Consider the following 27,128-nt stretch of genomic DNA (forward strand, 5'->3'; position numbering starts at 1 on the left):
AAACCAGAACAAGCAAATCATGTATTTCTAAAGATCACACTGTTGTTTAATGTTATAGCAACATTCTTTCAGGAATGCTGATGATACACAGGAAATAAGTGAATAATTCTAATTGCAAAACTCTGTTGGTTTGTTATATTTCAAATGTTAAGATTTAATCTGCCCTGGAGTTGTGTTAAGAATAACAGAACATTTAAAAAAAAAACCCTGACTGAAGCAATAGTGATTTATCAAAGCAGCACTCAAATTAAATAAAGATTTGGCAGGATAGGCTGGAAAGTGCATTTATGTTTTCATGTACTCTTTTTTTCCTGATGTACCCTTATTGGCTTGTTTTAATCCCGGTGTTATTTACATTTCAGGGATGGATCTATTATGCAGGAAATTGTCCAAACCCCTACAGCTGTATTTTACATTGAAATGTTTTTTTTAATGAAGTGATTGTGCAGACTTAATTTGGTAATCTATTATTAAATTTATAGTTTCAGGCTGTATTTGATATTTTTGCTTTGTATCGAATGAAAATGGGTATATATGAAGATATACAGTGTACATATATACCTGGTTTTGTATAGTAAATCTTTATATATGTTGTCCATTTTCAGAAACATACTGATTCTTTTGCAAACTCTCTTCTATGTTAGGGAATTCTACAGACTCCTGTGTTCCCTAGCTGAACCAGCTTATACACCAGTCTATTTTTAGTTATGAATGAACGATATAGAATGCAGTAGGTACTGTGATTTCTTTTCAGAGGTTCTAACTCATAAAATCATTGTGCCATACATTGCAATTATAGTGGTAAACATAATCCCAGCATCATGTTTCAAACAAAGAATTGTAATTCCACAAGGTTAGAACTTCCTCCTCATTGTTTATAAGAAATATTATCTGTACAGTAGATCACATAATATTAAATTAGGATAAGTTCTGTGATCTTTATTCTTGAAAATGTTCATCCCTGAATATTTTAAACATGACTGTACAATTTGTGTGTATTTCCCTCTCTCTTGCTGCTATTCTGCATGACATTCATGTAACACTAGAGGGCAACTGAGAGTTTTCTTTAAACAAAGCTGGAGATGGTTTTAATATCAACTAAGTGTTTAAACTCATTGAGGATTTATTTCCCTGTCTGCAAATTTCTACATATATAACCTCTGAGTTTCCATTGACAGCAAATAATAATCCAAATAAAGTTCTTCTGAGGGGAAAATATAGACAGAGTGGTTGAGAAGGCTGCTTTTGCCCAAATAAGGATTTTTTGGAGACCCCATGTGTTAGATAATGATCAACTGACAGTTGGTCATGAGTTAATAATGCTGGATGCTGAAATACGCATACCATGTGGTATAAAACAGTTCTGTAGATGGGGACAAACACGGCTATAGTTAGACATCAGAAACACAAGGAAATGTGTAAACTGTTTAATCGTGTTTCTGTTTAATCCACCCAGATAATTTCCTAAGATCCAACACTGACTGCAAAAGAACATTACACAACCATCTTCACAGTTAATGTTAAACCTTGCTCTATGTTACTAAAATGTAAAGAATAATAATATACTTTCACTGTATATAGATTTTTGTTTAAGTGCTTACTAATCACACAAAGATGGGCCTGATTCTGATCTTATTTACACCTGTGTAAATTGGGAGTAATTAAACTGAACTCAGTGGGTTTACATCAGGGCTATTCTATTTAAAACCACAAACCTCTCAGGTGTTATGATGAGGACTATGGTTACTATTTCCATTCTTGCACTCCCTGAAAAAGCTCCAGCTGGTGAAAAATACAGTTTCCCATTTGCTGAGTAACTCAGGTCACTGTGGACACATCACCCCAGTGCTCTGCCCTGCTCCAAGTCTGAATCCCAAGGAATGCAGACCCAGTTCAAGGTCTCTGTGTTGCTATTCAAAGCTCTAGCTACCTGAAAGATAGTTTCTCATTCTGTGACCATCGCCTCTCATGACAGCTATGCTACAGGGGCTCGATGAAACTGCCAAGGGAGGCTTATGAGTGTGGGACACAAACTGTAACAGGAGCTGGACCTGGACTATTGAAATCATTCCTGCAAGAAATAAGAATGACTGTGGTCCTCTCCGCTTTCTGAACCAAAAATACAAAACTAATTTCTCTGACGTGGCTCTCCCTCAATAAATATATCATCTATGCACATACACAATGCGCAGACACATCCATTCACTTGCCCACACACAGACAAACAAAACTCCTATAAACTAATTAAGATCCATCTCCTACTGGATGGGACAATACAAAGAGAGGGTGAGGGATTGTTATTTCTAACTCGGAATGCTTGTTAGGTGTAGGGATACTATAGGGCAGTGGTTCTCAACCTTTCCAGATACCTGTATCCCTTTCAGGAGTCTGATTTGTCTTGTATACGCCAAGTTTCACCTCCCTTAAAAACTACTTGTTTACAAAATCAGACATAAAAATACAAAAGGGTCACAGCACACTATTACTGAAAAATTGCTTACTTTCTCATTTGTACTATATAATTATAAAATAAATCAGTTGGAATATAAATATTGTACTTACATTTCAGTGTATAGTATCTAGAGCAGTATAAACAAGTCGTCTGTATGAAATTTTAGTTTGTACTAACTTAGCTAGTGCTTTTTAATGCAGCCTGTTCTAAAACCAGGCAAATAGCTAGATGAGTTGATGTACCCCCAGGCTTACACATACCCGTGGTTGAGAACTACGGAAGAGGATCAAATACATACCTAGATATAGAAAGATTACTGGAAAGAAATGTGGGTCTGGAAAATTGCTGGAGAGAAGGCGGAATGTTGGTACCACCAACATGTACTCACATAAATGGACACATTTTTTAGAACTCGGCTCATAAAGCAACTAGAGAAAAATTGTGATCATTGTGGCCCCAATAATAATTTTTCAGTTGATCACAATGCTGCACAGTGGAGATACTGTGCACCTAGAGTGGAATGTTCACCAGTAACCCAATAACTTCAATAGGGGCAGGGTTAGGCCAAGGCTGAGTGCTTTGGAAAATCCCACCCTTGCTGTCTGGGTGCATTTTCCACCTGATTCCCTTTCACGCTATTCATTCTAATGGAAGTTACAGGTAGATCTCAAGAACGGAGTACACGCCATAGTTTCTGCTAATCTCACTTCTTGCATCCTCAACCAGTGTGAGTGTCTCTAGCAAATTATAATGACATCCCAGTGCAGTGGTAGAGTTCTGAGAAAAGGAAAGGGAGAAAGTGAACCCATAGCATTCTTATGTTTAAAGTAAAGCAGTTTTACTTGCCACAATGATGTGATACAAATGAGTAATGCAATAAGGGGCTTAAATAACTTATTTGTCATTTCCACATGCGAGCAGTAAGGTGTTCATGGCTTCATAGCTCCCACTATCAATCCCAAAAGCAAGGTTACTGGAAATATGCCTTTTTACTCCTCTTGGGCGAATCTCTATGTATCTATTTAGGTTCTTATTACAATGCCCATTTCTTACCTGTCTGTCAGCTCAGCTGATGTGTCTAATCTTTCTATCTGTGTGGGAATGATTGGGTATGTAGCTATCTTATTATCAAGGTATGTAGGTCATGTCTTCATTGAGTAGTGCTGACTCTGCTAGAGAGCAGTTTAATGAATGCTAGTTTTTGTCAGAAATAGAAGGAAATGTTGCCAGGAAAACCTCCTTAACATGTGCTGTATGTTCTTGTTTGTCTTTTATTTTGTAAAGGTTCCTAATGAGAAGTTAGTTGCTATTGGCGCATTGTGTGTTTTGCCCAGTTTGGATGAGATTACTTGATTTACACGGGTTAGCAGTGCACTGTCATTTGTCGCTGCTGTGTTTGCAGTCCTTTTGTCTTGGCTATTACATAATCAGTTGTTCCTGTTCACTCTTTTGCCCTGTTTAAAAAAAAACACAGAATATTCTAAAGAGTCAGATTTTCTTTTGCAAGTGCTGTGATCGGCATACAGTTTTGTCTGATACCAAGTTCAGAGTCCACTGTAATTGGAGGCAACATACACAAGTGCCCATTGAAGTTTGTGGGTGTGGAGGCTAAAAGTCAGTTTCACACTGGGGGAAAGAAAAACTTCAATGAACAAGGGTCAGATACTCTACCACAGTCCAGACATGTCCTACTTTATAATTAACTCTGATAGCTTCTTCTTTGTGGGCTAAATCCTGCTCCCCTGTTGAACTGGATGTAGGGTTGAATTCAGCAAGGCTCTTAAACATGTGCTTAACTTTAATCATGGAGACTAGTTCCACTGAAGTCCAACAGAACTACCTACATGCTAGTTAGGTGTGTGCTTCAGTGCTTTGTTGAATCAGGGCTTTAACCTTTAATGTCCATCTTCCTGTTGTGAATATTCCAAAAACTCACTCTTTTCATCGAAAAACTCACTCTTTTCGTCAATGCTAACATAGCGAAAGGGAAGCAACAAGCCTTTATAGCAAAAGTTTTGAACTCTAGCCATTTAGCAGTGAAGAAAATTAGTCCAAGTGCCTGATCCTGCACGGTTCAGTGCCTTCAATTTGTATTGTGTTCAGTGGAATTTGAAAACATTCAGTCTTCTGCAAAATCAGGCCCTTAATTATCTAGTGTGATATGTGCAATACATCCAGTGTTTCTATTTTTAACAAAATAATTAAAATAGTCATCCCCACAGTGGTGGTCTTTGCTTTTTTTTTTTTAAGCAGTAGTCTGGGGAGCGGGAAAGGCAAACCCAAAATCAATCTGCAACAAGTCAAATGTCTCCATATTAATCCCCACAAAAAAGTGTCTGTTCCACTTATTTCCAAATGAGGAATGTTTTCTTTAGAGAGGAAGCAAATTGATTTTCCCCACATTGAGAATAGAATATCTCATTTCCAAAACAAAACCTTTAGAAATGGTTACACAAGTACACTCTGTATACTTATGAGTTAGAAAATTGTTGAGTGCCTCTCTCAAGGATATCGAGTCCACAATAGTTTTCAGATTTATTCTGACATGTTCCATTATAAGTCCACAGTGTATATAAATTACAGAAAAGAATGAGCAAGTCCTTGGATTAGAAGAACATGAAAAAAATACCCTAATATTAAAACTTTTTGGACACTCAGAATATCTATCTATCTTGAGTCTGTGTGTGTGTACAGATACATACACAAATATTGACTAGTATTTACAGCAATAGCAGTAAAATCCTGCTATAAAGGGAAATATTGTTCTGAAGGTTGTGTTAGAAGGATTAATATTAATCTCTATATTGAAAAAGGTAGGAACCTAGTCTGGCTGCCACTGAAATCAGTAGGAGTTTGCCACTGATTTCCATTGGGGGATGGGGGGGGGGAAGGGTACGGCAGGATGGGGCCCTGTATCTTGGTTTATAGAAAAGTTTCCCCAAATTAAAATGACTGAGATTTTTCTAAACTAGGGTCTGACTTTCCACCCTTGCCTGACATTTGAGCTTTTGCCTTGCATTATGGGCCACTTTCATTTCACCCCAATCTGCACAATCCCATGCTGTGTGCCGACTGCCCGCCCTCTCCTCATGGCATGAGCTCAGAAGCTGTGCTTCTCTTAGTCTGTGTGCAGTGGGTGCTGCTTCCAGGAGGCAGTAGCCAATACATGGACTTTTCAAAAATTAAATGCAAAACCTGTAACTTGGGATGTGGAACAGGGACTGGGGATGAGGTTAGAGATATTAAAAAAAGAAGGCCAAGAAGAGGAGGAAGTCAAGGTGGCAGCTATGAGTCCAAAATCACATTGGAGATAATCTAATCCTAGGCTATCTTTTGAGACTTCACCTAAATACAGCGATACGTTCATTCTTATCTTCCAGATACTGTGGGATGCTGGAAGCTCCCTTGTATGGGTGGTGAATGGTAAGGGACCCTTCTTTAGTAAGGTGGTTGGCTTTCTAGTAATTATGTTTTAAAAGGTGCAACATGTAATAATAATCTTTGTGTGTGCCATTCTCTGTGAGTGACTGTCTGCCACCTTCCGTCACACTTGATCAACTCTGGGGGTTTCTGGGATCCAGGGCGTAGCATCCATCTCTTTACCTTAATTCAAGGCCCGAGTGCATCTGCACCACCTTTCGCAAGGTTCAGTTTTAAATCATCCCTTCAGTCCCATGCCAGATGTCCAAATCTTCCTCCTCTCCTCATTTGACTGTGGCCCTGAATATTATTACAAAGTCACTTGGTTTCTGTATTGGTATGGCTAATCATCTTTGCTGTAGGCAAAAGTACCGTTGCTTCTCCTCCACCCCAATCCTTCCACAAAACAATAACAAAGAAATAAATTCTACAAGCTGCAAGAAGCAGTATGGCACTACAAGTTAGAAGCAGAAATGCAGAACAGCTACCTTGCAGAAATGCAGAACAGGACATTCCTCTTTTAAGGAAGTGGTGATAGGCTTTTTTGTTCTTTTTAAGTGTTTCTGAGAAACGTTAAAACCTAGAGGCCAGGATGAGAAGTCATATCACGAAATAGTTATGCAGTTCAGAGAGCCCTGAAAAAGTCTGAGACTTTGATCAGGGGCATTACAATTGCTTAGACATTCGCTAGAATAAGTAATGTAGAGTGATCAAGAAAGGGTACATGTTTTAGGCATTACTACAGGACTGTTTACTTACATGGTTTGTTGAGCAGCCAGCAAAGTCCAAGGTTATTTTGGACTTAGCATGCGTAAGTGATCCAGGTATGACAAATGAGGTAATACATTCCACTCTCATTAAAGACTCTTGGCTGCAGCACCAATTTTGACACAATGCCACTGTTGCTGGATCTCAACTGGGCAAAAGCCACTTTTTCTCACCCTCCCTATAACAACATGTCTTTTATGTCAGTCAAAATACACGAATCCAGAGAACAGTATTATCATGAGGATTCAACTAGTTGGACTTGTGATTATAAGCAATGTCCAAAAATATTTTAAACTGTAACACTATCCTACAAAACCCAGTCAGGCCAACACCAAGGCTGGCATGCTGCCATCCCTTTGTCTGTACCTACACTCCAGTGTGGCTGTACCCACATGGTGCTGTGAGATCTCTCCAGTATCCTGGGGATGTGCTCTCAGGAAAGGAAAGATTCAGAGCTTAGGTGTGTACTAGTCTGGTTTGTGTACGGCTCAGAATTTTAACAGTACATAAACGTACTACATAATTGTATCGTAGCTCTGTTGCCTCAATATGTAGTGAGAAACAGTGCTTCAGTGCATAGAATTTACTGAATACACTATAATAGTTCCAAAATTCAAATATGCTATTTAATAATTCTTGAAATCCATGTTCGGTACTTTCCCTTATGTTCAAACACGCATGGGGAGGAACAAACTAAGACAGTGAAGCCCATGGCTCTGTGCGGTATGAACTGGATGCTTTTTTCCCTTGGTCTGATGAACTTGCAGTGTTACAGAGGGTTGGGCCAATGGAGGCAGGGGATCTGTGGCTCCTCCTCTGACCCTGCAGATTCCTGGTCAGACCTGCAAAGGGACTTTCCCTCTGCAGTCCCCATCAGCTATTAAAGTATAGCAGGGCCAGCAAGTGTGTTGTCATCAGTCATCGGCCCACTCTGTGGCCTTTTGGGCAGGGGGAGTAAAGATCTCAGGGCACACAGGAATGATCATGCTGCTTTGATCAGCCTTAGCTTGATGCCCCCTTTTTCTATGGTTCTCCCGAGAACATGCTGCTAAATGTGGCTTCCCTTACACCCTTACCAGGTCTCCTTTTTCTGAATAGCGGGAGGGAGAGAGGTGACCATGTGGAGGGAGCAGCCTGTAGAACTGTCTTCCATTTTGCTCCCGTATGTGCTGCACCGTCATAAGGATGTGGAAGGAGGCAGAGCACAGGGCCACATATATTTCACTCATGGTAACAGGAACTTTGGAGCTTTGATGTTTATCTTTGATGTCTGTGGCAGTTCTATTAAAAGTCAGCTTTGGGCCTAACAGACCCTGGACCAAATTTTTACAGGGGTTCACTGAAGTCCATGAAGCTATACCAGTTTACACCAACAGATAATTTGGCCCTCTTTTGTTGTGCTACAAATAATATGGGGTAATTGCAGTCTGTCTATGTAAAAAAAAACTCTCGTAGCATTTGTTATGATTTATTTACTAAAGCTATATTATGTTCAGCCAAAGTCTGGAAGGAGGTGGGCTAGCATGAAGCACAGAATGGTTAAATCTTATTTTCAAGATACCAAGAGCTACTTAGTCATGATAAGGACCAACTCCTAATTTTCTTTTTAAAACATGTTTTTGTGTGCATTTTGGACAGAGGAAAAAGTGTCAGAAATTTATGAACATAATGTTTCCTTTCACACTCATAAACTTACCAAGAGCTGGATTGTGCAATGTTTCTTTTGTTTGATTGTCATTATGGAAGGAGCTTGTGGATAACCACAAAGGGAACATTCAGAAAAAGTTGAACACAGCTAATGATAGTTAAACTTGATTTCTTTCACCAATTGGCTAGAATATTCTACGGACACACACACACACACACACACACCAGCTAGTAGGGAAATAAATTACAGCCTTTGCTTTGCTGTGTATCACAGTGGCTACCACTGCCATCCTTGCATGTAGTGGGCCAGTGCAGCATAAAAAATAGATGGGTATGGCTCAGGAAGGTGGGGGATGTGACTATAGAGAGCTTCTCCTCAGGAGCCTCTGCTGGCAGGACCCCAGTAGAGACTTTGGTGGGAATGAAAGCCATCTCCTTTCCTAACATTAACTCCAAGGGAAGGAGACAGCGATAACTCCACCTAGCCTCCATGGAGGTGAATGTCCCTGGAGTGTATTCCCTCTCCCCTCAATGGCAAGGAGATAAGTAGTCTACATTTCTCTGCGTCAGTGAATGACTTGCTGCCTTTTTGTTTTCTGCCATGTGGAAAAATTTTTGATCACACTGGTTAAGTGTCCATGATCTTCCCATAGACACTGACCTCTGATATCAAACTGTGTGAAATACCCTCTCACAGTCTGTGTATATGATTTTTACTGGGCTGCCAAATCTCATCCCACCTCACACACAGGGAAAAAAGTGTTCCCATCTCTGAGCAGATCCCTATAAATAATTTCTCCTGAGAATTTACAGCTAAGGTGGCAATAAGCTGTTTTCCTGTATGGGAAGAGCTGTCAAGGGATGGTTGTCATCATGGCTTTTGTAACTGTTGACATTCATGCTATTTCCATTTCATGCTCTTTCATCTAATCAGGAATACAGGACTTTACTACCAGGAAGTAGTAAACTGAAAAACAAGATCATTCATACTATACATATACCATTTACTTTGTCAGTAATTTGTTATACTTCCCTTTTATTGTTTTACTATTACAAATGTTTGTATTTTAAATAAACCTTTCTTCATCTGCACCTTTTGCTTGATGCTGCAGTGTAGTCATAATCCTGTGTCCATGGCATCAGACTTCTGGCCAGTGTTATGACTTCATTGCATGACCAAGTAGGAAGAGCAGATGGGTTGTGAGGGAGAAAATCAGATTTTAAGAAACAAGGGTCTGATTCTCCACTCAATTAATGAAATCACACTGCTGCAAAATGGCAGAACAGAGTGATGTATTAGGCCCCCTTTCTGTCTGTCAATTTAGCAAAAGTGGCCAGCAAAATTATTAAATGCACGTGAAAGTAATAGACTAGCACACCAGAGAAATCTATGGAATGTTAGCTCATGCCTGCTACATTTTGCAGCACAGTTGGGTGTGTTTTACCTGGACATACCTGAAATGTCTGGCAGACCTCAGCAGTTGAAGTAGCATTCTCCAGTGCAGTCTTTTCCTGCTCTGTTTTAGATTGCTGTCTGAATCACAATTTTAATTGTGACGATAACTTCTTTTTATATGTATAAATTTTGTGAGTGAATTTAATCCTCTTGGTGAACTACTAAACTTGAAATAAACTTTAATCTTGAAGACCAGGGTCCACTTTTAAGCACATGAGTAATTTCATTGATTTCAGTGGGGGTACTCACATGCATAAAAGAAAGGTATATGCTTAAGTACCTTGCTGAATCATGGCCTAGACAAGTAGATTTGAACCTTTCATATTGTGAGCAGGTGCTATGCAAGTTTTACCACACAGCACTGTCAATGCACATGCATCTTGAACTTCAGCACATCTATTATCTGAATGCCTGACCCTCTGGAGCAGAGATCTCCAGTGCTATGGAATTGTTCCAGACTATGTGGTAACTTATTGATGGGGACGAGAATGACCTGATGGAATACATTTCATTTGTAACTGAAGATTGAATTGGATTCCAAGTGTGCAGAAGCTAAGGGCTTTAAGAAAGAATCTGCCTAGATCCCAATTTGAAAATCTCACAACTTAGTACAGTGACGTTCAGAGCTGAAACTGAAGCCCTTGGATTTGGGCTGTGTTTTCAGGATTCATTGTGGTGTACACTTGCTGGAGAGGTTTCAAGCACCTTTCAGCCCTTAAGATATACTGCACCATGCTGATGAGTGTGTGCTGCACTCCGCCAAGGGTTCCAGTGGCATTTCAGTGGCTGGGTTTGGTCTCTTCCCTTAGCTATAGGAGGAGAAAATTACGCACAGCCAGGTAGATAAAGAGGAATATGTTGTCAAGTTTACAGCAAAAATGGCTTTTATTTAAACTGATAGTATTTCAAACCTCCCAGATTCATTTTTGGACATGGGTTAGGTCACATTGACTAGAATGGTGACAAATAAGTAACATCAGTTTTCTATAACTATTTGTTCAGAGTTTCACTTTCATTTGTTTTGCTCGTGTTGACTTTCTGTGACCACTGAAGTTATCAGATCTTATTGGCATAAATGTTTGCAGAAAGTGAATTTCAAACCATATGCGCGAGTATTCCCAGAAACCAAATTTTCCATTCACATATATACATGAGTATTCATGCCAAAATTTCTCATCCAGTCAGGGAACAGGAAAAAAAAATTGTGTGAATTATCTGATCAGTCACAACCAGCCAACACATCTTGAATATCCAGTTCTCTCAGAAAACTGTTCATAATCAAACTGCAGAGTATTTTTAAAAACTGCAGTAGGAATAACTATGAATAAACAAATTCAAGGAAATAGCAGTTTGTTCATGAACATGCCACAAGCTGAAAAGGAGGCTAAATTAGTCAAATACATGATTTGTTTTGAATTATTCACTCAGCTTTAGTCAGTTATCACAGCTCAAGAGCACAAAATGGATATAGTTGAAATTTAAACAGTCTTAGAACAATATCTGTAATGGGTTTGGGAGCAAATGTTGATGTATATGTTTCAAGTGTGAATGGAAATATTTCAAATATTTTCTTTTATGGAGTGGATCTTAGAGGCAAATGCCTTCTCCTAAGCCATCAGAGTGAAAGGCTCTTGTCAGTATTAATTTATATTCATGCTTTTCCGTTACTTGTATATATGATTTGAATTAGATTGTAAAATGCTAGTATGTCATATGTGAGGTAGTTCTATAGCATTCTAGAAAGAGCCATATTTCTGCTGCAACTCCTTAGCAACTGAAATGATGTAAAAAACCTGATTTTATAACAGTTTTGTTTCACTCCTGCCATGTAGTGTTCCAATTCAAACTGTATTCGTATGCAAGCTCAATATACCTGGAATTTTAGTAACAAATGCTTCTTTTTTTTTTTTTTTTTTTTTGGTTTTAAAGCTTTTAACAAAACATTAGGAGTGCTTTTAGTATGAAACAAAGTACAATGCCAAAACTCAGGATAAAAAATGTCTTTGAAAGACATCAAGCCTTGAACTAGTCCTGCTTGTTTCTTTCTAAAAAGACAAATAAATAAATAAAAATAAAGTAGTTCAAATAAAAGTATATTGGGCTAAAATTCATCCCTGTAATTCTAATTACTTTAGTTGAATTGTGCCAGGGATGAATTTGGTCTATTAATTCTATGGTGGTCATTAACATTTTAGTACTTGTGCCAAGTTGTTATAAATTGAGGAAACTTTTTTTTTTTAACACAGTGTTTTTTAAACAAGATATTAACACCTTGCCTCAAGGCTCCGTGTAGCTTAGGATTTGTGGAACTCAAAATGACGTCCCAACAGTGTACAAGAAGTCAGGATCAGCAAAACGGTTAAGATGAAAACACAAACTACAGTTATAAATTAAGGTGGGATAGTAAAGCACTAGCTGGCAGCCTGGCAGCAAAAGCTGAAGTCCAGCGAGTTCATCCCACACTCTGTGCTAGTCACTCATCTATGTTTATATGAGTAATGGAGCAGCTGGGGGAGGGGATTTGTAAGCACAGAGCAAATACTCCTAGTGCTCATTTTGTGTAAGACTGACATCCACACCAAGTCGAGACTTCCAGGGATGTAGTGTGCAGTCACATGCTGTAGCATTCATGAGTACAGATATAAATCAGACAGATGTTTGTCGACTGGAATGGGTAATAATTTCTTTATCTTTTTGTTTCATTTTGCATGTTAGCCTCAGAGGACAATTTCAGCATTGCTTCCTCTGGTACTTTTCAATAAGCAGAATGTGCTTCAGAGGATGTTTTACAGTGTGTCAGTGCTGAAACAAAAACGGAATTTTTTTGGACTTTTTGTTTTAAACCTAGGACTGCTATCTTTTTTTTTTCTTCTGAACAAACCAAAAATGACACTGTTGTTCAAAGTATAAAATCAAAGTAGCGCCCTTTACTGTGTTTGCAAACTGATTAAAATGTAAAATGTCCTGAAATCACTGGCTTACTATGTAACAAATGTAAGATTAGAAACCATTAGAAGACACTCAAGAGGTTTGTGGTGTTTAGATTTCTGACATTGTTATAATCATCCTTTGAAGTAATGAAAACAATGGTTACCTAGAAATTAAAGGTTTAAAGCAAATTATCTTCTCCAGTATAGTCATTAGTTAATGATTGTTTATCATTTTTAACGTTGCTGGAGTAGTCTAGTGACTTGGGCTGATTTAAATTTGAAAGCATATGCAGGACATTTTTAATATTGAACAAAGCATCTGCTTTGCCTTTTATTTCTGTATGTGGGTTATAAGTGGTCTTGTGCTATAACAATTGAAAGAGAAGTCTGATATTTTTTTTCTCTTATATGACCTATATACTAGTTTTCTAAATATAGCTCAGAATGGCCAGGCTTTATTCAGTATGGTATTTCACAGCTATCTTACCAAAACATCTTAAGTATTGGATAAAACTGGAAGTCATTCATTTTAATTAAGATGTATCGTATCTAACTATTATGTTTTTATGAAACCATCAATCAATTACGTTAATACTTTTGTACTTTTAGAAATACTTTGGGTTTTTTCTTAATGAAAGAACTTTGATAGGAATAACATATTGTATTAAAACTCATTAGATTTGTTGGGAAGTTTAAGATTTCAAAACTCTTCTGAAGGACCAATATTTTCAAATATTTAAAACACCACTTAGTACTTACACTTTGGATAAAATAGATGCATTATGCTGATTAATGCAAAGTTCTGTGTCAGTGTTCTATTTTGGTCTTTTGATACCATGCAGAAATACTTGACTTTCTGGAAGTGTTCTTTGGAGCCAAATGCTTGACTTTATATTAATTAGATATGTTGAAATTTCATAGATACACCTTGAGAGATATGATGTAGAAATGTATAGTATATCAAGATGTAACCCATAGAGGATGAGAATGTCATAATGAGCCTTTCCTGTAGATAGATGTGTACATATCTGTGACTGATTTCATTGGAATGATTTATTATGCTTTCAGCAGTTAAAAATCTTGAATAAGAGAATGTGCTCAAATTGTTCTCAATTAATTTTCAGCGCCAAATCTTAAAGGCAGACCACGCAAAAAGAAGCCATGCCCACAGAGAAGAGATTCATTAAATGGTGTTAAAGATTCCAACAATAATTCTGAAAGCAAAGCTGTTGCCAAGGTAAATCATTTTGCAGTATTCTCTTAACTACACTTTTTTTTTAAACAATGTAGTCCTCTTTGTTTCCCAATAGACCGTCTCAAATTTAGAGTATAATTTTTTCATGTAAGTAAGTGCAGATTCTTTTCAAGAAGTTGTATTTTTTACTTTAGACTGCCTCCACTTTAGAAGTTACTAACAGCAATAATCACCTAGAACCTAATCACTCAAAATCTAAGGCTATGGGCTTGCTGGGAAAAGGGCAGTGATTAAGCTTTTATGGCATCTAGTGCTAGTTTTCACATTCTGTGACACACAAAATAGTTTGTGACAGTATCTTCATATTAAAAATAAACCAGTAGAAGTAGTCTCACCATTACAGTGTAATTCTAAATATACATTTGAAGATAAACAGAGTCTGAAATGAGAGCTGCCTCTAAATAATGATTTCCAAGAAGCAAAAAAAGTATGTTAGAGGAGGAATGTTAAGGTTCTGATTTAAAAGGAAGGCAATGAAGGAAATTCAGAATGAAAGCTAAAAGTCTGGACTGGATCTTTAACACATGCTGTTGTGCCTAGACATTCCAGAGGTCTTGGGATAGTGTATGTTCTTATACAATGGGCTGGGGTACATAGCTACACATTGTTAGTGAAGGTTGCACTGTCAGTCTGTAATTTTACGTTTAACTCTTAGGCTTTTGTGGGTTTCAGTCCATCTGCTAACATTATTTTAAAACTAATTTTCTGTAGATTAATTAATTACTTTGTATTTTGTGTGTGTGTGTGTGTGTTTTAAATATGAGTTTGGTTTTCTCTTTTAAAAAAAAATTCCACTAAAGGCTCCTTCAGGACATTTATGGCAAGTTAAATTTGAGAGCAAATTGTCAGGGTCAAGCTGTAAGATGCAAAGACAGAAAGTTAGAGAGGGATATACCAATAGACTCCTAACTATTTCAGCACGAATTCTGTCACCATGATACTCTAAATATTGACCAAGTAGGTGTGCATAGATTTAATTTCCATGCCAACTCCTTGAGTTTTACATTTCAGCAAATTCTATGGATGGGCATCTGAAAGGAATTCCCATTGTTGTGAATATTTCTTTGGAAAATACAGTGAACCTCTACAAAGCCATCCAAATTCTTTTTTGTTTTACATACTTCATGTCCTGGGGCGATTACGGGGTTAAAGAGGTCAAGTGAAACTGTTATATTCTCTATTACCCATAGGAGGGTAAATTAAATACCATCTCCCACTCCCCCGCTTTCAGTTATGTTAAAATCATGGCATAAATTGAGGACAGCAAAGAAATCCAAAGTTAATGATGAAACTGTGTCCTTAAGTCAGCATTACCCTCCTTTGTGTGCCCTGTTATGCCCAGACATCAATTAAAAGGAACTGGATCCTGATGTTTTGACTTTCAGGACCCTGAAAAATATGCTAGGACTTTGTCAGAACTTTATAGCTTCAGATATATACAAATTTGCAAAGCCTGCAATGAAAATATTCCAATTTGGCTAAATTACCCATGCTTTGTGGGTTACATCATTGTACTGCAAAGCACGTGATGGACTGCATTTTCGAAGCACCATTCAAGTAATTATAGTCTATGCTGTATACAATGTGTATGTAGGCAGTTTTCTAAAACCCACCTTATCTGATTATCTCTATTCTATCAATGTGGACACATTTACTCGTCAAACGTAAGAATATTTCATATAAGAAGAAATATCTACCTGTTTATCTAGCCATACTGTGCTCATTACTGTGCAGACATTAGTAACATTCATTATCCTGTCCAATTGTATTTCATTGTAGATAATAAAAGTGTTAATGATATAGCCCCTGATGCTGAAAATCTTACATGTGCTTGTAGTCCCACTGACTTCACTGGGACTCGTCACATGAATATGTGTTGCAGGACTGAGTGTATATTTTAAACTGGATGAGTTCCCAGCAAGTCAGAATGGCTCAAACACAGGCTTATTGAACTTCAAGCTGTTTGAGTCTTTATCTAGCACTTTGTGTCTTCTTTGTGGAAAGGGTTGAAACCAACCCAGTTTCTCACCCTTACTGCTGGATGCTTGGGTAACACAGATGTCATATTTGGATCCAAGCTGGGTTCCCCTGAAGATTTTCCCTTTTCTGTCCTAGGAAATTGGCCTATATCTAACAATAGCTGTCAATGGGTTCACCTAAACCAGTGTTGAAAATGGTTTAACTCCTAGTGTGGATGGGACAAAACCACTTTCAGTGTCAGTCACAAGATTGTTTTTGGTAATGGTGTTGGAAATGGTTTTGTCTCATCTACACTTACATGTAACTAGTAGTTACACTGATGCAGGGCATCCCATTGTTGACTGCTGTTATTAGCAAACAGACAGTTTCCTAGGGAATACGGCTTTTTCTGAGGGAAGCAGTGTGGCCTGTCAGTTCTCTCGTAGCTGGAGCCCCATAGGTGAGGTACATGGGAAAAGTGCTGGGATTTTGAACATTGAGGTTTTGATCCTGTCAGGATTATGTACAAGACCAGCTCAGACCACATAGTAATAACCACTTGCTAAACTTCATGTTCTTAGCTGTCACTGAGTGATTAAAAAGCTTTTAAAACCATTACGGCTCTAGTTTTCATTAAGCTTGTTTATCTTAACTATGAGCAAACAAGAGTGTGGACTTTTTCTATTACTTGACACACAAAGGCATTTGATTTGGTTTCAGTTCGGAATAAATTCCAGTTCAGGCAGCCTTTTAAAAACTGAATTACAGCACTATATCAACAGTCCGGGGATTGAGAGTTCTGTACTGGGAAACCCATACCTCCACCAGGCAATGTGCCTGCTCTTGCATTTGATCTTTGTGCTGCCCTTTTTGTCCACCTTACACCAACTAGGAGTATCCCTGGATTGAAAGATACAAGGGATAAAATCCTGGCCTCTGAAGTTTTCCAGTATAACTTCAATGGAGCCAGGATTTCATCCCAGGTGGGAAGAAATATCTCAAACTCTCTCTTTTATGAACAGTGGCCTAAACTCTCCCAAGAATCCTGAGACTTTAATATTTCATATGTCATCCTTACTGGATAGACTTCCACAATTTTTAGTGGAACCTAACCACATCTGAAACTAAGCCATCCTGTTTTCTTGGTGTTGTGCTGCCATAGAAGGTCCCATTCAACATCTGTAAAAATGGGTTATAAGATTTGTTAAAATGGTCTGATCTGCCAGTTCCAAGAGGTGGAAGGATTAATTTGTTAAACATGGAAATTGTTCCCTAAATTAATGTACTCATTACAACATCCCCTAGTGCAAATACTGAAATCAATTTCTCACTTCTTGTGGGTGGCAAGGGCTGGGAAATAAGTTTATGTTACCAGCATATGCTCTTCCAAAAGTCACAAGTGGTCTGGCACACTATCAGACCTGAAGAGTTATTCTTAGATCTCCAACATTATCTAATTAAAATAATTTAATCTGGTTCTTTAGGGAACTGTGAGGTGCGTATGTGGCCTCTGGCAGAACAAAATGAGTGTAAGGCTTTATCCATGAGCGTTGTCCCCATTGTCAGTAATTGGAAGATCTCCTGTCACTTGCCATGAGTGACACATCCAGTGCTAGAGCATATAATAAAGACATGGATAGATGTTTCCAGAGTCGTCATAGAAAAACCTCCCCACTCCTTATACCCACTTCCTCTATCCTCAGCCTCGTCCTGTTGGCAGTGGACTGTCATTTTTGCCACAGGGGAATCAAGCTTTATTTTGGGTTGGGATTTTTCAAAGAGGCCCATGGGGAATTAGGCACCCAATTCCAATTGAAAGTCTCTTTGAAAATCCCAGTCTTCACTATAAAATTGAATAATCAGGAAAGGAGTTTAGAGTTCTCTGACCACACTCAAAAACTAAATGATTTTCCCAGGGCCAACCATTATCAATCATGCAAATGAATTACTGTTAGCTGGTTCAATTGGGTTGGGATAACTTTCCCAGGGATCTGGAAAGTAACTGACAGTTTACTGGATCCAGATGGAGTCTGGTCTCAAATATAGTGAAGGGGATACATCGAAGTAAGTGTGGGGGGGATTGCACCTCAACTCACCTGGTATAAATGTGGTATGAGGAAATGTGTCAGATTTTTTAGAAAGAGATATGGGGTGACTATCCAGGGTGGCTATAATGAAAAGAAGTTAAATTCCTACAGAAGAAATTTAGAACTTTGGTTTTATAACAGAATCAGTAAGGCCCACTAGCAGAGTGCTGCAGAGAATGTGGCCAAGTAGGGCTCCCCCCATTTGTTGTCTTTGTCCATCTCTTTATGCCTTCTGGGAAGTTAAAAAAAAAAAGTAGTCAACACTTTGCAAACTCCTATTAAACTGGATCCAAGATTGTGTTTAGAGCACTGGTTTTCAACCTTTTTTCATTTGCACACCCCAAAAAATTTTGGATGGAGGTATACGGACCACTTTGGAAATCTTAGACATAGCCCCATGGGTCGGTGGGCCACAGGTTGAAAACCACTGGTTTAGAGGGATAAGAATTTTGGGTCAGTTTCTGATCTTGGTTATGACAGTGTAAACATGGAGTAACTCCACTGACATTAGTGGAGTTATGCTGGATTTATACCAGTTTAATCAAGAACAGAATTTGGCTCTGTAGGTCCTAATTATTCAATGATCATTAATTCATATTGCCTGTCACATAAAGGTGACGTTCCAGAAACTAGGCTTATGCCTGGAACACTGAGAGTATGAAACACTGCAGCTTTTCTCAAGGGATCATCAAATCTGAGACTGCTTATGTGCCCTTCCTTGGCATTTTTGGCTCCTTTGAGTTCTGCAGACACTTTGACCTCCTGGCTCTGTGTAGTGAGGTGGAGGAAGCTGTGTATTACATAAAGATTCCCCACTTCCAATTTCTTTTTTTCATCCTATTTTCTTTATTCCCTCATGTCTACTAGAGAATAACTTCCCTTACCATTAATTTGCTTTTGTGTGAATAAGTCTTCTTCTGACTTATAATTTATGTGTAAGTCATCATTGCTTGCTTGTATCACCCTATTTTAAAATAAAACATATTGAAAATGGGCCGATGGACTTTTTTCTAGCAAGCGTGTTTTGAAAATGAAAAATGCTCCCAGTCTGGGAATGTTTATTCCAAGTTTTATCCTGCAACAAATTTATGGCTCAATTTAAAAAACGTGGAAATTATTGAAATTATTATACTGGAAGGTCTAACTTAGCCCTCTGCAGAGCACTGATAATGATAATATAGTATAAAATTTGTATGGGGATGCCTTTGAATAATTTTCCAGGTAACCAGAGTAAAAAAAACCCAAGGGATTTGCGTTCCAAACAAAAAAAATAAGGGCCTGATCTAAAGCCCATTGAAGTTATTGAAAAGACTTCCATTAGTTTCACTGTGCTCTCAATGGGGCTTTGATCTTTGCAGAAGTCTCATCAAGTAAATATGACTAAAAGGCAAAACACAATATATTGCATCATAGGAAGAATATTTCTTCCTAACATCAGACCAGAGAATATTGAGGAATACTGTGAAAGCACCTAGATGAATGGATGGATGGATAAAATAAATAAATCTTTTAAGGGAAACCCAATTTTCTAATCCCAGTGATTCTTTGTTGTGGAGATGTAAGGCTATTCCATTGAAAACATCCCACAGAGATGTTTCTTCAAGAAGACAGAGACCATGTAGGGAACCTGCCACCAATTGCTTCCTCAGCCCATATAAGAAGAAGGAAGCATCCTGCCCTCAATCATTGTTTTAATGCTTTGGAAAAGAGACCTGCCCCTGCTTTTTAAAAAATGGTAGAAAAATGCAGAAGTGTTGGTAGAAAAAAAACTTCTTTTGACATAAGTAAAACATTTGATAATTTGACCCTTCTCTGGTTTATTTTCTATTTCTACATGGTACTTGCCTTACACTCTTCAGCTTCAAAGCTCTTATTCCCAAAACACAGACATGTGTGTAAATTTCCCATTTTACAGGTGGGGAAACTGAGTCACAATAAGATTAAATAACCTAGCCCTGGCAACTCACAGCAACAGAGTGAATCAGTGCCAGTTGATCATTAAAATCCAAGGGTTCCTGACTCTCAGTCCAGTGTTTGTGCTACTAGTCCAGGGATTGGCAGCCTCTGGCCTGCGGCCCGCCAGGGAAAGCCGCTGGCGGGCTGGGCCAGTTTGTTTACCTGCAGCATCCGCTGGTTCAGCCAATCGCAGCTCCCACTGGCTGTGGTTCGCCGTCCCAGGCCAATGGGGGCTGTGGGAAGGGACGCGGGACGCGGGCCGAGGGATGTGCTGGCCGCCCTTCCCGCAGCCCCCATTCACCTGGGACGGTGAACCACGGCAAGTGGGAGCTGCAATCGGCTGAACCTGCGGCTGCTGCAGGTAAACAAACCGGCCCAGCCCACCAGCGACTTTCCCTGGAGGGCTGAGTGCCAAAGGTTGCCGATCCCTGTACTAGTCCATGCTGTTCCCTCCAGGCACTGAAATGAAATAATTTGTTTACAGTATCCCTTTTCCCTTTCTGAAGACACAAGGAAGATTTCCACCCGGGTTATGGAAACATCGGAAAGTCTCTTGTAATGCGTACCTATGTAGAAGGAACAGTTTGTTTCCAAAATAAATCATGTAACCATGATCATCCCCTCTAGCAGAGTATTTTTTTATTACTAGTATTTACTGTAAAAGTATTGATCACACATTATAAAATAACCAGGTTGGCTAACTTCCAAAAATAGTTTTTAATGTTCCTTGTACTCTTCATTATCGAGATACATAAACTATTAGAGGATTGAAATTTAATTTATCGGCGGCAGTATTGTATCTGCATAAGGACTGCAGGATTAGTCTACTTCTTCTCTTGTTTTCCTTGTTTTCAGTACTGGAGAATTAACATGGTTCCATATTGTTTACTCCCTTATTGGCACACTAATATCGTTGGCTGGGTCAGCAGGCAAATGAACAGTTTGGGGAATTGTGTATCTGGAGGCTACTGATGGTATACATGGGAAAAGGGAGAAAATGGCTCACATTAAATGGTCCCCTGATTCAACAAAGTATTCAATTTTGAGCACATGCTTAAGCCTTGTTGCCTTAGGTCCAAAATCATACAGAGCTGCCATTGCTGGGAATGGGACTTTTGACTGGATAAGGCCCGTCAGATTTGGCCTATATTTTGATGGGCCAGAAAAAAAGTTGTGGCCTTTATGAGCATGATGCTGTCAGGTGCTAAGCATGCCTGTGCAGTCCTGAGACCCGCACCTCCCACTGAAATCAGTAAGAGTTAAGGGTGCTCACTATCTCCCAGGAGCGCACAGCATCAAGCCCTAAAGGAGGGTGGTTATTCATCTTGCTGCTGTTTGAGTGTATGTGAGGGCTGGGAGCTCTCCGTGGAATAGTGATGGTGGGTAATAAAAATACAGATCTGGAGAGAACATTGCTGTTGGGTTACAACAGTTTTTTAAATGTGTGGCCATTTTAAAATGTTGTGAATAAGATTCAGAGCAAGGTAATATAAATAGCTTCCCCCTACCACCCTCAACTCAGTTGTGTGGTTTGGCCTTCATATTAAAAAACACACTTGTTAGGCGAGGGTGTGGGGGCAGTTTTTTGTTCATCTTTTAAATGCAAATTAAAGGTCAGCCAATTACCGAGATCTGATATGACATCTTTTTGTTTTCCAGGTAAAATGTGAGGCTAAGTCAGCTTTGCCCAAATCCAAAAGTAACAACAGCAACTGTAAAAAAGGCTCAAGTGAAGATAAATCAAAGGTTGCTGTAGGTGAAGAGTGCAGAGCTGATGAGCAGGTTTTCCTTGTGGCACTTTATAAATACATGAAAGAAAGGAAAACACCCATTGAACGAATACCCTATTTAGGTTTTAAGCAGAGTAAGTATAATTTTTATCAAATTTTGTTGATGTTTTAGAACTGTTTGGCTTCTTTGTAGAAAACATGCAAACACTGAGACTATTTTAAAACCTTTTTGGTTTTGTGACTGTGTTTATATTTACACATTTTCCAGTCCAGACATTTTACTGTCTCTTACTTCTAGATTTGCATCTCTTCCTTCTGGGGCAGTTGCTGCAGGATATTTATAGGTTTAAATCCACTGATTATGACTAGAAATAGGCATGCTGAAAACTCTCTAGTTTTCTGTTTTGTAAATCTGCAGTGTCTGTAATGCCTTTCTTCTGAGTTAATAATGTGACGTACATTTATTGTGCCCAGATGTTCTTTATGAAAAGACAGATATTAAAGGGAGACATTTAAAGGCGGTCAAGAAAGGCAGAAAAGGGATCATATTTTTAAGCCTAAAAATTTGTTTATAGGCAATAAATTACTGACTTCAGAGACTATAAAAATAGACTGTATCTGTTTAACACAGAATACAATGTTTAGAATTGCTTTGGCATGTACAGTTTTTAGTGACACAATTTGTAAAGCAATTGTAGGTGGAGAAGATGCAGTTGTAACTAAATTCAGCATAAATATTGCATAGTAAGTAGGGCTGTTTCAGAGTTTACAACAAAGCTGTACCTGGGAGATATATGTGTGTGTGTGTGTGTGTGTGTAAAAATAAGTGTGTGTGTGTACACACACATTATATATACAGTATGTATGTATATATTGTCTATAGATTGAATGGTACTTAAATTACTTTAAAGGGAGAAATCCATGGTTTGAAATATTATTTACTCGAACTTATCTCCAAAGATTAAAACCATGTGTTATTTTGATGAAGAATGTCAAACCTGTATGTTTTACATAACAATTTACATACCTAATAGCAATTGGCACTGATTGCAACAGACCTCTAGCAGCCATTATAAACGTATATAACTCTGAGTGATTACAATGTTTTGGCTGCTTGAAATAGAAGTAAAATTAATGTACTATGAACAGCTTTGTTGCATTATGCATTGATTCAGATTAAATCAAGGCCTAAACTAAGCTCTTGTTAGCTTTGAAATTGCACAATGAGACTTTCTGAACGTTTTATGTGGAGGAGTGCTTTTTTATTTTCATATTATCCCACACACCCCAAACCAGGAGATACTGTAGGTTCAAATGATAAGAAAGGCCATTATTTCCAAAATACCCAGGTCTGTGGTAGAATCATACAATAATATTTAGCTGAACTGTATAGGGTTGCTTGACATACATTACAGTGGATGGGCCTAGTCCTGCAAGCACTTAAGCGAGTAAATGTACTCCTGTGAGAAAATTTACTCGTGTGTGTAAGTGTTTGCAGGACTGGGGTATATATTTGTCTGACATGATATGTGTAAATATTGCTAATATAAATAGGTTAGAGGGGAGAAACCAGTATGTACACTACAACAGAGAATTCCCCTGTGGGTGAACAAATTCTGTCCTCTTTGATCTGCATTATTGCTGACTCTGGCTTGATATATTTGTATGAATGCCACTGGGAGTCACTATGTTTTGCTGAAATCCTGTATAGGTCTTTAATACAGGATCACCATCAGTTACCCTTCTATCAATTAAAGATACATAAATAAATGAAAGAACTAGCGCATCACATTATGGCCCTGTTCAGCTGTGGAGTACGGGACAGGTGGGAGGCAGTCATGTGGAAAGAGGCACTATGCAGGAGGGAGTGCAAAGAAGAGTGGCTCTTGCTAGGCCATATTGAAGGTGTTTCCTCTGTCCCCTCTCACCACTACCACCATCACCATGTAGCCCTGCCAAGGCTTGATAGTGCACAAAAGGCAAGGCAGGACCACCACAACTCTGAAGTAAGAAATATAGTGGTAATTCTATCTTGTCTCCACCTTTGAGCTTGCCAGCACTCGCAACCAAATTATGGCTGTCTATTGTACATGTGTGCTGATGTGCTAGGACAAATACCATGCCTGTGTATTCTCCCTCCATTAGTGCATTCTCACATGGTCCTACAGTGTATTGATTATGGAGGTACTTATCTGAGCTGCAGTACATATAAGATATTGTTGTTTAGTGAATGGCTGCTCTATAGCACGTGGGCTGAAGCTCTTACTGATAACTAAAACTGTTTTTAAAAAATAATAGCCTTTGTGCTAGTTTTTACCGGCAGAGTTATGGGAACATGTAAAATGCAGCTATTATACTGTGTTTCTTATTAGAAAAGTAGAATAAACTCCATAACTCTGTCTAAATGTAATTTTCACTCCTGTAGACATATCTAAATGTGTTCCTTCACATGTTATTTTTTAAAAGATATAATAAGGAGTAACCGTCACTCTTCAAATTATGTACATACCTTTTGTAAATTGTTTCTCAAGAGCTTTTTCAGGGTTTGTGAACATTTTTTTCTATTTTGCTTTAAAATAATTGTTTAATTTACATTTCTTTGAAATAAGTTGGTTAATGGAATGCTTATCTAAATACTTATTGTCCCTCTAACAGTTAACCTTTGGACTATGTTTCAAGCTGCTCAAAAACTGGGAGGATATGAAACAGTAAGTGTTTAAGTAACTTAAATGGAATAATTGTGCAATCTAACTTTCCCCTGTTAGAAAAAAATGTAAAAGCAAACAATCATTTACTGCATTTTAGAATAGCTGTACACATTGTGGGTTTATTGGGCCATTTTTGGAAATGGTCCCAATTAGTTCCAGGTTTGGCAAAATTGTAAACTTGTCGTAAAAACTACAAGTGGAAAACATATGTAACTCTTCCCTGTCAAGGAAATTAGTTGGGTCTGTAATTTTTTCCCATGTTGAGAAAGGGCTATTATTGTACAACAAGCCAAGATTGCATAAAAGAAATTTCGCTTGGCAACATCCCTGACATCTGTTCATGTCTAATATGGGAAATGTATTAAAGGCTTTCAAAAGTAATCAGTATTGCCATTAAGGGATAGTATGTTGCAGTATCTTCTCCTTTTTGCTAGTGTAAAAGGCCTTTATTAGACAAGGGTCAGTACCACATAAACAGGAAGTTATCAAAGTAATTCAGAAAAGTCTCTGACGCTTTTTATCAACTAACCATATCTGACAAGAGCAGTTTATTTTTAGCTCACAGGAAAATTTGATGGCCATGGATTTTAGAGCATGTATTTTGAACTAATAAAATATTAGAGCAAAAAACTTAGATTAAAATCTTGAAATGAGAAGAAAGAGCTGCATTAATACGCATGTAGAGATGACATCTGTAATAAAAACCAATTGACATAGGAAGATGTCGTCATTGGAAATATTTTCTTTACACACAATGATCTGATTAAGTTGTGCAGTTTCTGCTGCAGTTGGTTGGGGGAAATTATTTTTGCTTTGTTTACGAAGTATTCTGGGATGTATCTGTACTGTTGAGAAATGACACAAAATCAAGAAACTCAAACTGATTTGAGCCAAAATGTAATAAACACTGTTTCTTTCCACGCAATAAAGCATATTGTTCTATTAATTAATATCATCACTATACTGGGGCGAGTGTGGTGGAGATTTTGTGAAACCAAGTATCTAGTGTTCGTAATAGAGATATTTGATTTGGTTTTTACAATTTAGCTTCCTTTCATTAATCTACATGTAACATCTTTATTAAATGCACCCAGATGTGTGTATGTTCCTGTGTATATGTGTACAAATAGCTACCATAGATATACATCTACAGTAATTATGAGCTATGAGTAATTGCACCAAGTTGTAAAATGTGCTGAAGGTAAGGACTGAAAACTTGAACCTGATCCAGAAAACTCAAGAGAAGGCAGTGAAGAGATTTGAATATGAGAGTGACATGTTCAGAATGCTCAGGGAGGCAGATAATTTTCACAGCAATGTTTTGGATATACTTGCAGGGAATGAGGATAGAAGCAGGGAAGGCCAGCATGGAGGAGTTTGCAGTAGGATAAGCAAGACATAAATCTGGGTTTTAGTGCCAGAATGAGTGAGGAAAGGATGGATTTAGGCATGTTTAACAAGGTGGACTGGCAGGATTTGGGGAAATTCTGAACGTGTGCAGAGGAGGGAAGGAGTTGACTAGGAACCCAAGAGTGTGAGCCTGGGTGACAGGTAAAATAGTGAGATTATCATCAGTAATGGAAAGGTGCAAGGGGAATGAGGGTCTGAGGGGAAATATGAGGCGTATCACTGTTCAATAGAAATTAGTGACAGTACATCCCTCTCTCAAACCTCTTGTCCTTTTTCATTAATAGATGTCTTCAAATGATGAGGGCATTCCTCATTTCCAGGAGAACAGGCTTATTGGGATTATTCAACTGAAACGTAAATGGTAGTATGTGCTGATCACAAAAGATGTGTAAGCACATAAGTAGGGTAGTTTGCAACTGGGTGTGCAAAATGAATATAATTTTTACACCAGTTTGATATTCTGATATTTGATTTAGCTCTGGCATAATCTAGAATAACTCCCATTGAAGCTAGTGGGCCTGATCCACTCTTTTTGAAATCAGTGAGACTTATACTTTCTTACAGCAGAACTGAAGAACTGTCTTACTCTGGGACAGATGAGGATGGTTTGGGCATAAATTAAATTTTGTATGTAGTGGGGGATACTGTTTTAGCTGCACCTCTTCCTCTTCCTCCTACTACACTTCTTCCTCTGTCCAAACCCTCAGCGACTACAGTACAGTCATAATCCTGAATGCTAAATTGGAGACTGTTAGAGTGTTTTGTCCCTTTCACCCACTTTCACTCATTTTCTGACCCATTCACACCCTACTCACCACCATGGAATTTAAGAAAGTGTAATTAACTGTTTGTGCTATTGTGTGCATTGATGAGAGAGAAAAACGGCCCCATGGGGCTAGAATGGGATGTTTGGCAATATTTATTCCAGAATCATGGGTAGACCTATTCATTCCCAAGAGTACAATTTCAAGCAACTTAGTGATAGTGTCGTCTATTAAGGACCAGATTCTGCCAGCGATGTGCACACAGAGTATTCTAGTATGCAAATAAACCCATGGGCACTGATAGGACTATCTGCATGGCAGGGACCTATTCAATTTAAAGAGTGGCAGAATTTGTCCTTAAATAAAGTATAAATAGATCTAAATTAAATCTATCCTATATTCTGATTATTATGTAGTCCACTTGAATTTATTTATTTTTGTTTGTCACCTTTAAATGTTCCCAAACTTCTGGTGTGAGTTTGAGATAGTGGGATTATTTCAGGCTAGCCATTCACATCTCCAGTTTTGCCACAATCACACACATAGGAAGAAATCTATGACCCAAATGGTGTTGCGCATGTGTCCC

The 27,128-nt window shown here is 38.3% G+C and overlaps 1 protein-coding gene across 1 annotated transcript in view; it reads left to right on the plus strand.

Moving 5' to 3' along the window:
• The window catches only part of ARID5B (AT-rich interaction domain 5B), a 141,918-nt gene that overhangs the window by 86,952 nt on the left and 27,838 nt on the right, over nucleotides 1–27,128 (plus strand). Inside the window, exons 5-7 of the mRNA XM_077822156.1 lie at nucleotides 13,798–13,910; nucleotides 21,590–21,794; nucleotides 24,316–24,368. Coding sequence (XP_077678282.1) covers nucleotides 13,798–13,910; nucleotides 21,590–21,794; nucleotides 24,316–24,368 — 371 coding nt within the window. The remainder of the gene's footprint in view (nucleotides 1–13,797; nucleotides 13,911–21,589; nucleotides 21,795–24,315; nucleotides 24,369–27,128) is intronic.

Source organism: Eretmochelys imbricata, chromosome 7 (genome assembly GCF_965152235.1).
Source record: "Eretmochelys imbricata isolate rEreImb1 chromosome 7, rEreImb1.hap1, whole genome shotgun sequence".
Classification (NCBI taxonomy): domain Eukaryota; kingdom Metazoa; phylum Chordata; order Testudines; family Cheloniidae; genus Eretmochelys; species Eretmochelys imbricata.